At 45.0% G+C, this 18,082-nt stretch overlaps 1 protein-coding gene and 1 pseudogene across 1 annotated transcript; one reads left to right on the forward strand and one right to left on the reverse strand.

Annotated features, from left to right (window-relative positions):
* The first annotated feature begins 2,144 nt into the window (after positions 1 to 2,144).
* On the forward strand, positions 2,145 to 3,158 carry LOC4345442 (alpha-amylase/trypsin inhibitor-like; annotated as a pseudogene).
* A 6,583-nt stretch (positions 3,159 to 9,741) lies between these two features.
* On the reverse strand, positions 9,742 to 13,991 carry LOC107276723 (uncharacterized). Its single transcript, XM_015793991.3, has 4 exons — positions 13,832 to 13,991; positions 10,724 to 11,873; positions 10,486 to 10,647; positions 9,742 to 10,392 (listed from the first exon to the last, which is right to left on the reverse strand). The coding sequence occupies exons 1-3, from the start codon at positions 13,989 to 13,991 to the stop codon at positions 10,509 to 10,511; spliced, it is 1,449 nt and encodes a 482-aa protein (XP_015649477.2). The 3' UTR covers positions 9,742 to 10,392; positions 10,486 to 10,508.
* Between the last annotated feature and the right edge of the window lie 4,091 nt (positions 13,992 to 18,082).

Consider the following 18,082-nt stretch of genomic DNA (forward strand, 5'->3'; position numbering starts at 1 on the left):
CATCACCACCACCGACAATGTGGCCGCGACTGGGGATCTGGCCTCTCGTGCTGGAGAGACGCTCAGATCCCATTGGAGTGGTTCCAGATCTGGACCTAGGGTAGCTAGGTCCGATCATCCCCCTCGCTGCCTTCACCGCCGCTGCTAGCTAGTACTCAATTTTTAGAAATTTGTTGTAATATAAATGAAAATTAAAAACAAGTACACATGTTATAGGTTTTATGTCATTTAGAAGTAGATATTTTTTATTTCCTTTCAATGGCAAAAACTTCATATAGTTTAGTGACATAATTATATAATTATGTGACTAGATTCTTTGCAGATTTTTGTTGCTCACATGTAGTCAAAAATTCATAAATATTTCGTTTACTATAGGGATGCACGAAAAGTTCATTTATTTACTCTTTTTTGGAAAATATTTAGATGGATTATAAATTTACATCATATTTCAATAGTATTTACATAGCAAGTTACAGTGGTATTATACTATAATTGCAAGTGTAATTATATGTATATATAAATGTAAATATTCAATACTAATCCCCAATTTGCACAATTCTCATAGGAACTGGGTAATAATGTATGTATATGAAATCTTATCTGGTACGGTCGTTATTTTCCTCTTTGCTGATTCTGTAGCTGATTTTGATCCTTTCGATATTGGGAGCGTATCCTATACACACAGGCCCTCGCGTGTACACACCGTGTACACCAACTAAAATTTATCACAAAAAGTTCTAGAAATATTCATACATATACTTTCAATAGTATTACATCTGCTTGCAAAATCGCATCTTCAAATTCATTCTACATAGAGAGTAAAAAAAGATAAAATTCTGACAAAATTACAATATTAAAACTGTCAGATTTTTTGTTTTTTTCTTACAGCTAAAATATAATAAATTTGAGGTTAAGATTTTAACCCTAGGTATAATACTATTGAAAGTACATATATGAATTTTTCTAGATTTTTTGGTGACATTTGTTAGTTAGTGTGTACGTATGTACACTTGAGAGCTTGTGTGCATGGGATATGTTACTTTCGATATTTTCGAGGCTTTTTGCACTTTACTGATTTCAGAAGATCCTGCATTTGTATAAAAAGATATATATATATTAGAAATACACACATGATGACATAGTGCTTGCAAATTTATGTAAATTATATATGTGAGCACTTACATAACAATCGAACCATATTTACACGCTATTTACATCACCAATATACTAAACTAACATATGTAATTTCAATTATATTGCAGTGTAGCTTTTAGTTATTATCCATCCAATGTGATAACATTGAACCATTTTGAAGTGAATATATTGTACTGATGCAGCTAATTTGAGCTTTTGGATCATGTAGAGAGAAGTAAGCTAATTTGAGTACCTGTTTTTTTTTATAGATGTCCCCAGGTAATTTCCATTATCAACTATACTGCAGATTTTGATCACAGTTTGTGATTATGAGATGTATAAACTTCAAATTTCATCAGACCAAAGAGGTTGAGATGTTGTACAAATCAAGATTCAGAGGTTAGAGGAATTGCACCTTTCAAATTCATCTGATTTATGCATTCTTCTGTAAGATTTCCTTTTGATTTGTGGGGTTGATTTAATTCTGTATCTTTGATTTGATCTATAGCGTATCACCTGAGTTCTTCTCCCTCAATTTCTCTCTACTTCTCCATGGGTTTTGTTCAGGTTGTTGAGTTCTGGATCTGGGAAGAATATCACGTGTGTGCTGTTGCTTCAGGCTGTGAGCTTTTTTAACTCTCAAGTTGGCGTTGTGCTTGCTTTAAGATTTGTGCTTTTTGGTATCTGCACATCCAATATTTGGGTTTTTTTTTTAAGGAATAAGTTCATCCGAGGTCCCTTGACTTTACACCGAATCCGATTTTCGTCCTTGAACCCCAAAACCAGATACAATACGTCCCTAAACTGTCAAAACCGGTACAAATTAGGTCCCTCAGCGTTTTGGAAGGTGGTTTTGGCTGACGTGGCGCTTACGTGGTTGGTTTGACTAGATCTTCGTCCCACGTGGCATTGATGTGGCGCTTACGTGGCAATTCTATCCCGAAAAAATAATAAAAACCATGGGCCCACATATTAGTTAAAAAATATAATTTTAAAAAGGTGGGGCCCACATGGGCCCCATATGTCAGCCTCACTCCCTTCTCTCCTTCCATCTCCTTCTCGGGGAGCGGACGGGCAGGTGGGGGGCGGAGCGCACGGGCGGCTCCTTCGACGGCGTGGCCGCTGCGTCACGGGCGACTGCGCCAGCGTGCTGTCCTGCTCCGTCTCCGGCGAGCCGCCACGCTGCCCGAGTACACGGCTACACGCTCGGCTCCTGACCCGGCGCCGGCGACGACTTCCTCGACCTGTCGCTTGTCGACGGGTTAACGTGCCGGTAAGCTTCCAGACGACCAACGGCGGCGGCGCCAGGTGCAGCAAGGGGCGCGGGCCGAGCTGCGCCGTGGACATCATGGCGAGGTACGTGCCTCCCCGAGCTCCGTGTCCCAGGCGGCTGCGCCAGTGCGTGCGGCAAGTTCGGCGCGGCGACACCTACTGCTACCGGGGCCAGTTTGAGGCTTCGAGCACGTCTGCCCTGTTGGCGTTGACAGACACGGTAGCTAGCTGGATGAACAAAAGAAGACTTGCTACATGCACAAAACTAACTAACCGGTAGACTTGCTCCACTAGCTCATGCAGGACATGCAAGTACTAGCATAGCACAAAGCCATAGCTAACTACTAGCTGATTTGGCGATCCTTGCAAGCCACTAACATGAACATATCACATTTGGTAGCACCAGCATGCAACCAGGTCTAACACATGATGTGATCCAAAAACTAAACAAGTACTTAAGGATCCTATGCAACAAGATTAGTGCTAACATGCCCGCCGACGAGCTACTCCATGTTCTTAAGGGGCTATGCCCCGACGCCTACAGCTACGCCAAGGACGACCAGACCAGCACCTTCACCTGCCCCGCCGGCACCAACCACCGCGTGGACTTCTGCCCGCCGACGAGCGGCGTGACGGCTGGCGACGACGACGGTGTGCGTGGCCACCGCCTCCCGCAGCTGAGCTGCCGGATTTGTGCAGCCGCGGCGGTGGTCCTCCTCCCGCCGCAGGCCACGGCCTCCCGCGGCTGAGCTGCCAGATTTGTGTTCCGTGTGCATCCGCGGCGATGGTCATGGTCCTCCTCCCGCCGCCAGCCACGGCCTCCCGCCGTGAGCTGCCGAATTTTCGTGGCTTCGGCGTCGGTCTTCCTCCCACCTCGGCCACGGTGAAGACCGGTATTGAGCTGCCGGATTGTGCAGCCGCAGCAACAGTCCTCCTCCCGCCGCCGTTCACGGCCTCAAGAGGAGCATCCTGGTGGAGGTGTATGCCGCGGCGCACGCCGAGCTGCCGCCGCCGGAGCTCGGACAGCCCGCCTCGCTCGCCTGCTCCGCCGTCCACCCGCCCGTCCGCTCCCGGGAAGGAGAGAGAGAGGGGAGAGGGAAGAGGGAAGAAGAGAGGAGTGAGAGGGTAGGAGTGAGGCTGACATGTGGGGCTCACGTGGGCCCCGTCATTTTTAAATTATTTTTTCATGAACCAGACGTGTAGGCCCACAGTTTTTATTATTTTTTCGAGGTAGAATTGCCACGTAAGCGCCACATCAATGCCACATGGAATGAAGACTTAGTCAAGCCAGCCACGTAAGCGCCACGTCAGCCAAAACCACCTACCAAACCGCCGAGGGACCTCGTTTGTACTGGTTTTGATAGTTTAGGGACTGGTTATATCTGGTTTTAGGGTTCAAGGACGAAATCCGAATTCGGTGTAAAGTTAAGGGATCTCAGATGAACTTATTCCTTTTTTATATCTTTATTGCAATAGCTGGGCCTTTCAATTCGTCATATTGTTGATTGGGTTTTCGAATGGGCTTAGTAAATAATTTGGGCTTTTGCGTTTTAGTGCATTAATTTGGGTTGGAAAAAGTATACTTTGACTCCCTCAACTATCACCCGAGTATGATTCATGTCCTCCAACCACAAAACTGGGTATATCGACTCCTCCAACTACCAAAACCGGTGCAAACAATGCCCCTAGGTGGTTTTGGAGGTGGTTTTGGATGACGACCTACGTGGCGGCCTTGATGGAGTCGTTGTCCTACGTGGCGCTTACATTGCATTAGAATAAAACAAAAAATAAAAAGAAATATGCGGGACCCATATATCATTCACACAAATAAAGTATTGTGGGACCCACATGTCATCCTCCCTCTCCTTCCCTTCTTCCTCCTCCCTCCCTCTCTCTCCCTTATCTCTCTTCTCCTCCGGCCTTTCCCTTCTTCGCTGGCCGCGAGCTGCTACTCTGGCTCCTCCTGCCGCGCTCGGTGGATGGCGTCCTTTTCAACTACGTCGACCACCGTCGCCCGCACCTCCTCTCTCACCCCCACCCCGCCTCCTCGCCATCAGTGCCGGCGTCGTGCGGCGGCGGCACGGTCGACGGCGACCTCACCTCCGTGTCGGCCGGTGACCGGGCGTGGTGGACCGTCGTTGACCACCACGACGACCTTGTCCTCTACGACGTCTACTGGGGTAGCCGCCTCTTCGTCTGCAACCCAGCAACGCGGCGGTGGGCAATGCTGCCGCCGCCGTGGCCAGAACCGGAGCACGAGCCCAGCGCGTACGCCGCCGCACACCGACGATGGCCGCGAAGAAGGGAAAGGCCGGGGGAGAGGGAGAGATAAGGGAGAGAGAGGGAGGGAGGAGGAAGAAGGGAAGGAGAGGGAGGATGACATGTGGGTCCCACAATACTTTATTTGTGTGAATGATATATAGGTCCCACATATTTCTTTTTACTTTTTATTTTATTCTAATGCCACGTAAGCGCCATGTAGGATAAATACTTGGTCAAGACTGCCACGTAGGCGCCACGTCATCCAAAACCACCCAGGGGCATTGTTTGCACCGGTTTTAATAGTTAAGGAGTCGATATATCCGGTTTTATAGTTGGATGACATGAATCATACTCGGACTCGGACGATAGTTGAGTGAGTCAAAGTATACTTTTTCCATTTGGGTTTGCCGATTTATGGGCATGTTTCCATTATTTTGGGCCTGTTTGTTTTATTTAGGACCCATATTATGATCTTTGGGCTTGAGCCCATTTTGAGCCACATGAGTCTCAGATAGTGCATGTGGCCTATTTGTTCATTTTGTTTTTTTTATATGATTGTCTTCTGTTAGATGTAGATCCAAAGGGTAAAAAATCTGCATTATAGGACATTAAAAAAATCTGTTAAATGATGTGTAGGCAGTACTGTAATTTAATGGCAAGAGATGATAGAGGCAAAATAGACTTGTTCCTTGGTACGGGTGAAAACGGGACGGGTATTTCTCGCCCGCTTGCCCAACCGTATTAATCTAGGATAAATTCGGGTACCTATTTTATGCCGGATATGATATCGGGTTCAGTAGGGTGGTATCCGACGGATATGGAGTACCTGTTAAATTGTGCGGGTATTACCGATAAACTACCCGTATATTATCCGGACTGCTACCACCACCACTCCACCAGGCCAACAACCCAACAACCCAAAAGGCCCACCAAACACTAACCCTAGCCACTTAGGCTGGGTTTGGAATCAGCCGTTCCCAACTTACACAGTGCGCATGAAAAATAGAGCAGTCTATTAGTGCGCGATTAATTAAGTATTAGTTTTTTTTTCTTCAAAAATGAATCAATATGATTTTTTTAAGCAACTTTCGTATAGAAACTTTTAAAAACACACATCGTTTAGCAGTTTAAAAAGCGTGCACGTAGAATACGATGGAGAGGGGATAGGAACCCCGTAATTTTGACAAATTGACCCTTCTATAAAACTTATTTTCAAAATAAGCCATGTCAAAAACTAATTTTAAAACTAGGCCGTGACCTCAGCGCCAACCCCGATGGCGCTGAACTAAAACGTTCGCAGCGCCAGCATTGTTGGCACTAAGGTCATATCTGACATGGAACATATTAGCCATAATTGAGGTTCAGCGCCAAATAAGTTGGCGCTGACCTCTTAGAACGTTTAAAAGTAGTGTGGACAATAACTAACACAAGTTTCATTCAATTTAAATGTTTTTATCGTTCCTTGGTAAGAACTGAGAACCTAAATCATACAACATAAAATTCAAAATTCAAAATTATAATAATTGAACTAAGTATTTTATTGAGATTAACATTTTAATTAATGTTTTCAAATTTGTTTATTCCAGATTGAACATAAAATAAATAATCCCCATAAAAAGTAAAATAAAAATAAATCTACAAACAAAATATGTGATTGTTTGGAAAAAAAAATCAATAGAACAAGAATCATGCAACATAAAATTGAAAATACAAAATTATAATAATTGAGCTAAGTATTTTGTTGAGATTAACATTTTAATTAATGTTTTCAAATTTGTTTATTCCAGATTGAACATAAAATAAATAATCCCCTTAAAAAGTAACATAAAAAGAAATCTACAAACAAAATATGTGATTGTTTGGAAAAATAAATCAAAGGGGGATAAGTAAGAAAGAACCTGAAAAGGGGCTTCCCCAGTTCGAACTGGCAACCTGAGAGCAGGTGCAGAACAGCAGAAGGGCTGACAACTGAGCTAGCTTCTGCATTATGTGTGGTGTTTGTATCTCATGAAGATAAAGATTAAGTGTTTCACGCAAAACGAGGTGGTAATAATATGTGATTAATTAAGTTTTAATTATTATAAACTTAAAAAATGGACTAATCTGGTATTTTAGAACAACTTTTATATACAAAGTTTTTTTTTACGAAACGCATCGTTTAGCAGTTTGAAAAGCGTACCACGATAATATAAAATTTTATCCTCCACTAGTAGAAGAAACGAACAGCGGCAGCACACATATGCTTTTAAACCACACAAATATCAGCGCCAACACACATAGCGCTGAGCTCCTCTTTTGTCGCTAATCCGTGCCACGTTGGACGTAATATTAGCGCCAGCCGCTAATTAGGGTGGCGATGGGACGTATTATGTCAGCGCCATTAGGGTTGACGCTGAGGTCATGGCCTAGTTTTAAAATTAGTTTTTGACACGGTTTATTTTGAAAATAAGTTTTATAGAAGGGTCCATTTGTCAAAATTACGGTAGTAACCTTGGTTTCAAACACAGCCTAAATTATGTCAGGCAGCCAGGCAGGAGCCACACGCACTTATGTCACCGAGGGAGCCACACGCACGTACGTCACCAGGAGAGAGTCGTGGGACGATATTCACACGTATCAGGGACGTACAATACGTATCGGACAAGTATCGGTAATTCTTTTATTTGCTTGAAAACCGAGAAAATGTCGGATACGTACGGTATATGTACGTATCTGTATCCGTCGACGTATCGGGGATTCGGGGTAACGTAGCTCGCCAGCGCCCAACACCGCCATCGTATGTTGCGTTGCCGCGGCGCTGGCTGCTAGTGGCTACGCTGCCGTGTGCCCGCGTCCGCCAGCCACCGTGTCGTACGTCGCCGCGTGGGACTTTGATACTAATGTAGTAGTACCGTTACTTACGGAGTTATTGATACATGACATATATTTGTCCATATTTGTTGTATTAGAATATATCATATTTAATTATAGATTTGTTTTTTTAAGGGGTATATGGTATATATATATATATATATATATATATATATATATATATATATATATATATATATATATATATATATATATATATATATATATATAATTGTTGCTTTGATTTGATATCCGAATAAATATTCGCAACCAATAGTATTTGTGTCCATCTTGGTAAGTATTCATTCTGTATTTATCCCCCGATATTATCCGGGCCTATATTCTATCCGATAATATCCGTCTCCGACCCAATTCAAATTATAAAATATGGGTTAGATATGGGTTCTTTAAATCAAACTATTACCGGGTGTTGATTTCTGAAGGGGGGAAAATAATCTCTCTATTTATTGTTTGCGTGACTTGTTTAGTGTGTGTTCTGGATTCCAGATAAGGTTTTAAAAAGTTATTATTAACTAATACTCAAGAGGTTCAGTTTGCCATGTAGTTTCCATTAAATCTGAATGCATCAATGCATCAATCAATGTAAGGCCAAGCATTTATGTAAAATGTGTTGTTAGTTGTAGCTAAAACAATATCAAGATATACTGAATTATGTTTACAGTAGACTGTTAACATCAGGGGCAAAGCTAGGATATGATATGACATTGGGGGGTGGGGGAGAAGGGAATGGGGGGAGCTGCAAGAACAAATGGCCAAAGTCCATATATAATAATCACAGCTTCTACATTGGTTGGGCTAGGATTTTCAATTGCAACAGAAAAGTCCTAGGAACAACTAGCTTATAGAATCAATCAATCGTCTTCCTCTTCATCTTGGCTGAAGTTATGATGGGAAATCCCAAAATTCAGAACTCACAAACTGACTGATGTCTACATGACTACATTGTCTATGTGTCTAAATCAGGGACTAGTGAATACTGGACTTGTAAAAGAAAGGAGAACAATTGTTATTTTGTTGTGTTGGGGGAGAAAAGGAGAATGAACTCACCTCTGGACTACGGCTCGCAGCGTGCTGGACTGTGCTTGACGGCGAGATGCACCGCACGCGATTGCTGTCGCTGATGAAGGGTGAAGTCGCGGAGAAGCTCGCTGCCGTCTGCTGACACCGCATGCTGCGTTTTTGGGTCGCCGATGGCTGCTGCTCTCGCTACTGTGCGTGAACTTGCGAAGCTGAAGCGATGGGCACTCGATAAAAAAGGCAGACAGTTTTTACTAATGGGCTTACCAGCGAGGGAGAATTTGGTTTTTTTTTTTTTTGAGGGGGGGGGGGCGCAAATCTGGTAGGGAGGTGTTGGCACTGGTTAACATCCTCTTTATAGGGCCTGTTCAGCCAGCACCAACAGTTACGTGCACGCACAAGGAAGTGCAGCAGCTGCAGTCCTGGCTGCCGAACAGAGCCATAGATCTCTCATAGAGCATCTGAGTTCACCTCAAATATATACTCCCTCCGTTTCATATAATAAGAATTTATAGTATTGCCTACATTTATATAGTTGTTAATGAATCTAGACACATGTGCATCTATATGAATGTGTGTGGGCAATGCTAGAAGTTCTTACATTGTGAGACGGAGGAAGTAGTCAGCTAGATGTTTCTTGCTTTGTTCAGTATTTGATATTGTGGAATCGTCGCTGGTCCATGGAATGTATATCAAGTTTGCTGATTTATAACTTATATGCAAGAGTTCCTTAGCAGTATATTCTATGCTTCCTACAGAATGAATCTGGGCAGATTTTTTTATGATGTGCTTTACTCACTAAGTCAACATTGTGACTATAACTCAACATGTTCTAGTTCAATAGAAAAGGTTATATAGAATTAGAGGTTATGGATCGATTATCATATTGTATCCTAAAAACTGTAGAATATGTGTATCTTTTTTGTCTTTCAGCAATTTACTTTCTTCATGCAGGTGTTGCCGGCTTGCCGTATGACAAGCTAATTTGGAACGACTCCGGTGGCATAAATTACAGGCCCAGTCTTCTCACGGGACCATCTGAGCAAAAAAAGGCAACTTACTGGAGTATTATATTTTTAGAAGGTCATTTGAATTGTATGACACGTTCTTAAGGAAATAGGATGGATCTGTGGATATCCAACCTGCCCTATAGTCAATTGCCTGAATTACCTGAGCTATCAGAGCTAAGCATTACAGGCTATTGTTATACCATTCTATTGCTAGTCGAAGTAAAATAGAAACAGACAAATGCTAAACAACTGGAGTACTTCCAGGGTTGTCTTTCAGCGGAAAAAAAAATCTGATGAGATGTCAACATAAAATGTGACTGCAGTGTATCGAGTAGTACATACGACTGTGTAATGCTCAACAGCAACGAACACAAAGTATCACAAAGTATCACTAATCACGGGACAGACGCCTCGTCACGGACGGGGGGAGACTGTCTCGTGGGTGTCCGTCCAGCTCGGGGGGTCGCGGAACTGGGTGCTGAAGCTGGGCTCTGAGCTCAGTCGCTTCGGCATCCACTCTGTCATACGAAGCAAGGTGGGAGAGGACTGTACTGACTATAGAACGGATTGTCTCCCGATTGGGAGACTCGGCCTGTGCCCTGGCACATTCCTCGACTCCCCGAAGACCTTGAAGCAGCTCCTGAATCAGTTCTTTTTCCTTCAGTAAAGACGAGTAAAGGCTTTGAAGCTTCTTGTTGGTGGGGGACAGGTCAGCGTCAGCTTCGGCGGGAACACCAGCAGCAGCACGAGCCGGGGCCTCAGCGCCGCCATCGTTCAGAGCGGCACGCCGCGCGTTCCTCTCACGCCTGATGCGACGACGGCCTGGCTGCGCACACATCAAACATACCAACAATTAATTTGCTAGGCATGTTAATTTGCTAAGAATTAAACGCAATTCAGTCATTCAGTGTACTCGAACCTCTCGGCCGACAGCGCCGCCACCTATAGCTGGTGGGCGTGGGGCATCTGCTGCGCCCGCCACGGCAGCGTCTTGATCACCACCGCCTCCTCTAGCTGGTGGGCGTGGGGCATGTGCTGCGGCCGCCACGGCCTCGCCCTCATCGCCACCGTGGAAGAACAGCTAAAACATTGCAAACACTCGTGTCAAAATGAAGAAACCTCAAAATAAAATTACACTTAAGCTCGCTGGAGCTAACCTGGCGGCGGATGAGAGTGAGACGGTGTCTAAGATGTACGGGCAACATGGAGAGCTGGTGCTCTCCGCGCTGCCCGGCTCCCAGGTCGATCTCGTCGCCGCGCATGTAACTATGTAAGCGAGACTAGCTCCTGGGAGGTCATCTCCCAACACGCGCCGCGAGCTCCCTGAACCATCCCGGCGCGGCCGCCCAGTCAACCCACACGTCTCCCCCACCGTTGAGGAGAGCCTCGCCGACGCCGTGCACGACGTCGCCGGCAATGTAGACAAACTGATGCAGCGTCCGCCCGTCGTGGACAAAGGGCATCCAGAAACGTACGTCGAGGTTTGCGTTTGCGGTTGTGAGCACCGGAACCCAAACCTCACGGTGACGGTCCGCGCGGGGAGGGCGTCGTCCGCCTCTCGCCTGGAGCTCCAGGTCGACGCCGACGCCGCGCGCTCCTGTCCCGACGAACGGAACAGAGTCCTGATCGCTCGCCGAAGGAGGGCCACAGCGCTCGCTCCCTCGAGCCGCGCCATGGCCTCCATCGTTCGGCGTGCCCCCGTCTCTCGCCTGGAGCCCCAGGTCGACGCCGACGCCGCGCGCTCCTCCCCCGACGAACAGAGGAGAGTCCCATCCCCATCTCCCGCACCCGCGCCCAGGGGACGCCGCGTGGTCGGCGAAGCGGCTGGCCTGGCCTGCGACGCGCGGCGAACTGGAATTGGCGTCCCCGCCGCAGCGCCCGCGCCCGCGAGACGCGGCGTGATCGGCGGAGCTGGGGCTCGCTTGGCCGCGGCCGCGGTGGTGGTGCTGTTGCGTCGAAACATTGCCACCGCGACGCACGTCACGCACAGCGTGGTCGGCGTGGCCTCCGCCGTGCCGAGATGAAGCGGAAGTAGCGTCCCCGCTGCGGCGCCCGCGGCCGCGAGACGCAGCGTGATCGGCGGAGTTCGGGCCCGCTTGGCCGCGGCCGCGGAGGTGGTGCCGCGGCGAAGCAGGACCACCGTGCCCTCCGCCGCGATGCCCTCGCCCGTGGCCCGCGGCGATTGCGATCGGACCCTCCTGGCCGCGCCCACCGCGGCCGTGTCCTCCAGCCGGAGGAGCGTGGCGGGGGAGGCGCGCGTGTGCCTCGGGAGCTCCCCGAGTCTGGCGATGGCCGCCGCGCCGCTCCCTCATCTTTCCTTGGTGGGGAAGGCGAGGCGCGCGCAACGTCGGCGGCGGCGAGGGATGGGGATACGGGCGCAGTGGCGGGTGGTGGAGGCGACGGGGAAGAGGTGGGGAATGGAGGGGGATTCGAGGGGTTGGCGGTGGCGGAGGCGGAGTTGATGGTTATAAAGCCGTGGGGAGGAGGAGGCGACGCGAAGACGAAAGGTTCTAGAAGCTTAGCTCATCGGCGAGAGACGCGAAGACCATCTTGTTGCGCACGATTTGCGAAGGAAACAGCGGCGAGGTGGGCCCGCGCGCGCTCGGCACAGCAGCCGTTGTCCGTTGCCTCGCGGAGAGCGGAGAGAGGAGAGGGGAGAGAGAGATGGAGGGGAGTTGGGGAGAGAGAGGAGGAAGAGGAGGGGGTGATAATGACACGTGGGACCCCTCCATTTTTAAATTAATTTTTTGATCTAACTAACATATGGCCTCACAATTTTTATTATTTTTTAATTAAAATACCACGTAAACGTCACGTCACTGTCAAATTAGCCACGTAGGCGTCACGTCAGTGAAAACCGCCGTCTAAACCGCCATGAAACTTATATTGCAATGGTTTTGACAGTTGAGGGATCCGTTGTATCTGGTTTTCCGGTTGAAGAACGTTAATTAGATTCATTGGCAAGTCAAGGGACCTCAGATGAACTTATTCCATTCGTGCAACTATGTAGTCCGTTTCCTATTTCGATCAGTGGGTTTCCTTTTGCGCTTTGGGCTTTTCAGTTGGGTTTACATCTGGGCTTCTGTGGGACCCAATTTTTTATAAAATTCTTTTTTTGAATTTTTGTGGACCCACTGGCACTGTTTGATTTTTTGAAATCCGCGCTATCTTTTGTTGCCCAGAGAGAGAGATCTTTCTCTCGTTCTCGTCGTCTCAGGCAACACGGCGACGATTTCGCTCGGCGATGCGGATGCGGCTGTTTCTTCTAGCACGAGATTCTACAACTCCGGCAATGACTGCTGTGACGCAGCGCTCTGCTCAGCTGCATCAGAACTTGACGCGGTGGCAAATTTTCTGGTAAGTACTTTCCTCTTTCTTCATCCTCTTCATTCTATTTCGACGATGCGGACATGACGAGGTTGCTTGCGATGTAGTTCGTTGACTCATTCCGTTTAGGTGTAGTCTTAGTCATATATCTGAGTTTTTATTTGTTTTGTTGTTTGATTCCGTTATTTAGTTGTATTTAGTTCCCTTTAGTTTCAGTTTTGAGTACTTTTGCGATGCATGTTTCTATTTCTGTGGATCCCTATGTTTTCAAATTGATTTTGCTTTGTTGTATTGATTTTGATCTGGATTTGTTTGTTGGTTTTTTTGCCTAGATTTTGTACTATGTGTTGCTTTCATGTCTACAAAATTTATTCACATCTAGTTTTCCGATTTGTTTACTAGCTCGAGATATTGCCGGTGAACTAGATCAGTGCTTAAGTTTCATTTAGATCTCTGCTTGTGGTTGCTTTTGCTTGTGTGAACTAGATCTGAGGTTAAGTTTACTTCATTTAGATCAGTACTTTTATTTTCTTTTCCTTGTGTGAACTAGATCTCTGGTTTTGTTCGTTTATGTGCACATTATTGTCTTTTTAGGAACAATATGTTAGTCTTTTTTATGTTTTTTTCAATTTATTGTTTGGATTCATTTGTTCAATTATTTGTTATTTCAGTAGTTAGAATTGCAGCTAGTTATGAAACTATTAGCATATTAAGTTATTTGTCTTTTGTTATTTGTTATTTGTCTTTTGTCTTTGTATCCAGAAGTTGAGTACTAGCAGTCACATATTTTGTATATTAGTTGGCACTGTAATTCTGTGAAGAATAAAATCCAAATAGGTGAAGATGGCACTAGCAGTTATTTTTTTAGACTAGTCCATTTTCATTGAATAGTCTGCAATATAGAGCGCGAACGGCTTGCTCGGCAGCGGTGGCAGTGCCTGGAGCGCGCGCGGCCTGCTTGGAGGGAGTTGTTGAGGAGGCGGCGATGTCATACGCGTAGGCGGAGTGGATTGCGTTCTTGGTCTCGTCGTGGCTGTCGGCGACGTAGACGACGCCGTCACTGCTGATGCAGCCGAAGAATCCCCAAGAGTTCGGCATCACCGTGCCACGCCGCCACACTCCTGATGGAGATGCAGAGTCAAGCCCTCCTCTTCTACCTTCAATCTCCTGATGGAGAGGTCGCGCAGGGAGTGCGGTGCGGCTTCAGCTCCAGGTCGACGTCGGCAGCATGACCTAGCTTATGCATCAAAGTTGGGAGGCATGCTTGATTTTAAAGACACTTTTGGGATGACATGTGCAGGGAATCGGCTTGGAGCTCACCGGAGAAGGAATAATCAGCGGCGGAGGCGGAATACCGGCTCCAGGGAAGAAGGTTGCGATCTCCATGCTCATTGCACCATTGATTCGGTTTCTTGAGGGGAAATGGAGAGGTTATCGAGGGAAAGTCGGTGGCACGATGGCTCGGACAATCGTTCCCCACGACAGCTGGCGCAACAATGGAAATGTAGCGGTGCTGAACAGTGCGCGCTCGAGAACATCCGGGCACCCATAGGGGCAATTTGGTCCAAACAGGTCAAAATGTGGGCCTGCTCAAGGCTAGTCAATGCGAATATACTAAATAAATGGGTGTGGTGTCTGCTAGCAAATAACCATGTTTTGAGAGTTTTTCCCTCAAAAGAGACTTCGTGCAGTGTCCTGCAGCTAAAACCACGAAATCGCGATGTCCTGTAGTAAAATTTGCCTTTTAATAACTACAACTCAGTGCATCGTGGGCGACATTATATACAAAATAGTATAAAGTATTTGCAAATAAATTGTATGTTGCATATATAACAAAATTTATGAGTTTAACCCGTTGGGACTGATGTTTCGTGTGGTAATTGTCGTTCTTTCGGTCAGTATAATTTTAATTGATGCATCTCTCTAAAATTTACTATTTCTAACTAGAATGCCACATAGGCGGCCACGTAGGATGAAACCGCTATCGAACCATGTACGGATGTAAATTGATTTGGTTTTAATATTTCGGGGAACTCCATATCTGGTATGTGGTTTAAGGATTAGATTTCCAAAAGTAAACTCTTATCGGAGTAAGTTCACTATAGGTCTCTCAATTTATCACTGAGTCTGAAATCCATCCTTGAATTGTAACCAGATATGTGGCACTCAACTCCCAAAACCAGCACAAATAAGGTCCCAAAGTGGTTTAAATGGTGATTTTGGCTGACATGTCGCCTACATGACGTTGCGGCACTTAAAGTAAAAGAAAAATGTGTGACCAGGTCAGTGAGTATTTGGTTAAAAATAAAAAAAAATACGGTGGGATCCACATCATCAACCCCTCTCTTTCCCCTCTTCTCTCCCTTCCTCCTCTCTCTCACCCTTTCTCACCCAAGAGCATCCCGCCGGCCACCCAACACCGTGCTCACCACCAACACCTCCAACTTTCGCGCGCATGGTGCAAGAGTTTACTGTCTTCCCAGCCCCGCCCTTCGCTGCCGCACCATTCGACGACTATGAGAGAAGGCAACAAGGTGCATGGCACCGTCACCACCACCCTCCTTGGGCGCTGACGGACGAGGAAAGGGAGAGAAGAAGGGAAATAGAGATGGGCGATGATGTGGGTCCCATTATAATTTGTTATTTTTAACTAAACAATCACTAACCACCATAGACGCCACATCAACCAAAACCACCATGCAAATTAACCACCGTGGGATCATGCATATTTGCACCGGTTTTGAGAGTTGAGGGACATATCATAGTATTGTGGTATTGTGATTTAGGGACGGATTTCAGACTCGGTGATAAATTGAGAGACCTAAAGTGAACTTATTGCACTTTTATTCCTTGTTGTTTAGCTGCATCGATGAGGCCCATGCTGCCATCAACAACCACTACGTCCAGATCAGTCCAGCGGCCGGGCGAGCAGCCGATAATAGGATCGGGCTTCTCATGAGCACCTCCGCTACTAAAGTTCGTTTCACGGCCCATGTTGAATTCGATCAATCCCTTAAATTGAGCCCACGTACGTACGCTGTTACGTTGATTAATTAGTACGAGAGACCGACACGACCACGTACCCTACCGGCACGCGGCACATGCATACGACACCGCATCGATCGATCGGCAGCGCAGCATCGATTCCGACTCCGACTCCGATTCGGGCGCGTACAGCCAGCAGCGTGCATTGGTTTTGGCACCCTCTATATATTCTACGTACGTACAAGCAGGTCGGTACGGGTAAGCTAGCTACTCCCTCCATTTTCAAATATGTGATACCGTTAACTTATTAGCACATATTTGACCATTCGTCTTATTTAAAAACTTTTATAAAATATATAAAACTATATGTATACATATAAGTATATTTAACAATAAATCAAATAATAGGAAAAGAATTAATAATTACTTAATTTTTTAAAATAAGACGAACGGTCAAACATATTTAAAAAAGTCAACGGTGTCAAATATTTAGAAACGGAGTGAGTACGACCCAGCAGCTAATTAAGCTACGCCAACCCGCCACTGAAATCCAGCAGCAGAGCACGTACATACGTAGGAGTATATAGGAATAGGAGACAGCAAAGAAAGAGAACAGACTAGGATTGTTGGCATCAGGAATCTGAAGATTACGTTGATCACTAGTCCGAATCTGAAACTTAATTAAGGAGATGGTTCCCCGTCGGACGTCCTGGTGTTTGCGTATCATCACACCACCTGCGTATGCAGTATGGCCAAAAAAAAATCGGTCCTTCAAATTGCAGTTGACTAACGAGTGAAATATTAAGTTATATAGGGTGAAAGAAAAAAATCAGCAACTGAAACATTTAAAAAGTTTATGAAACATGAAGAATATACGCGTTGAAACATATCGCTATCATATATGAAACAAACAGTTTTAATGGATTGAAACATATGTTTTTCTTTCATCAAAATATAATCATGCAATATCTTGTTGTAAAGATTTAATTAAAAAAATACAACGGTATGATTGCATCGTAGATTGGATAATTAGTTTAAGAGAAAAAATGTTTTCAAACTAGCTAAAATGCACGCATGCATGCCTGAGGTGGAGAGAGAGGAGAGAGAGAGTAGTAACAGATAGTTTTGTGGATTTTGTGAAACACGCTGAAGACACATATTGAAATATGTCCCTATTACATATGAAATAAAAAGTGTTAATGGATTGAAAAATATAATTATTTTTTATCAGAATATAATGATGCGATATCTTGTTGTAAAGATTTAATTACAACGAATACAAGATGTGATCGGATTGTAGATTAGATAAGTAATTTAAGAGAAAATTCGTTTTGAATATCGTTAAAGGTTATGTTATATGGTTGGAGATAGAGATACAGGCTTGGATAGGTGCATGTGTGTCAGAGACTGCCCGTTCGATTTTTCTCGTTGGTTCGGACGTTCGAGGAGAAGCATTCGAGGATTTCTTTTTCCTTGTTACTTTCTGTTAGCCGCATGCATACATAACTTGCATGCAAGTTTATAACCATTTTTCCTCAAAACTAATTATGTGATTCATGATCCGATTATTTTGGTATATTCGTAGTTATTAAATCTTTACAACGAGATCTTACATGATTATATTCTGACGAGAAAAATATGTTTCAACCGTTAAAATTCAGTGAGAAACAAATGTTTCAATTAGAATTGTACTATCTTTCACTTTAAAGTTTCTTTAGTTGCAATGGATTTTTGAAATGTTGCATATGGTACTATTTTTTGTTGCAATAAGCATTTAGTGATGTTGCAGTAGTTTTTTTTAATCAAAATATAGCTATGTAAGATCTTGTTATAAAGATTTTATTATAACAAATCTAATAATACAATCAAATCACAGATCAAATACATATTTTAAGAGAGAAAAGTACAAAGAATAAAAAAATTATGTATAATATACTGCTAACAGCTGCATGCACTTGCACTTTGCATGTAGTGCGAGGTGCGCTACTCCTGAGCGCTGTAGGAGGCGTTCGATATTTATTTTTTTATCAGCCGTTTGATGGGTAGACTCCTCCTAATTCTTCTAGCACATTGACATGTTTTTTTCTTTTTCCTTTTTTTGTGCCCGGGAGGCTTAGATTGGTTTCAGACTCGGACTTCACTGATTCGTTAATTAAGGGAGAAAGCCGGTATCCGATGTTTGTCTTCTGATCGGACGCGCGACG

The sequence above is a fragment of the Oryza sativa genome, chromosome 8, assembly GCF_034140825.1.
Source record: "Oryza sativa Japonica Group chromosome 8, ASM3414082v1".
NCBI classification, from domain to species: Eukaryota; Viridiplantae; Streptophyta; class Magnoliopsida; order Poales; family Poaceae; genus Oryza; species Oryza sativa.

Excerpts from the sequence above, each read along its gene's own strand:
- LOC107276723 (XM_015793991.3), bottom strand. The coding sequence starts at position 13,991 with ATGCCGAACTCTTGGGGATTCTTCGGCTGCATCAGCAGTGACGGCGTC. Across the intron at positions 11,874-13,831 it reads GCAGGCCGCGCGCGCTCCAG|GGAGCGGCGCGGCGGCCATC; the intron begins GCACTGCCACCG and ends AGGAAAGATGAG. Across the intron at positions 10,648-10,723 it reads TCACTCTCATCCGCCGCCAG|CTGTTCTTCCACGGTGGCGA; the intron begins GTTAGCTCCAGC and ends GCAATGTTTTAG.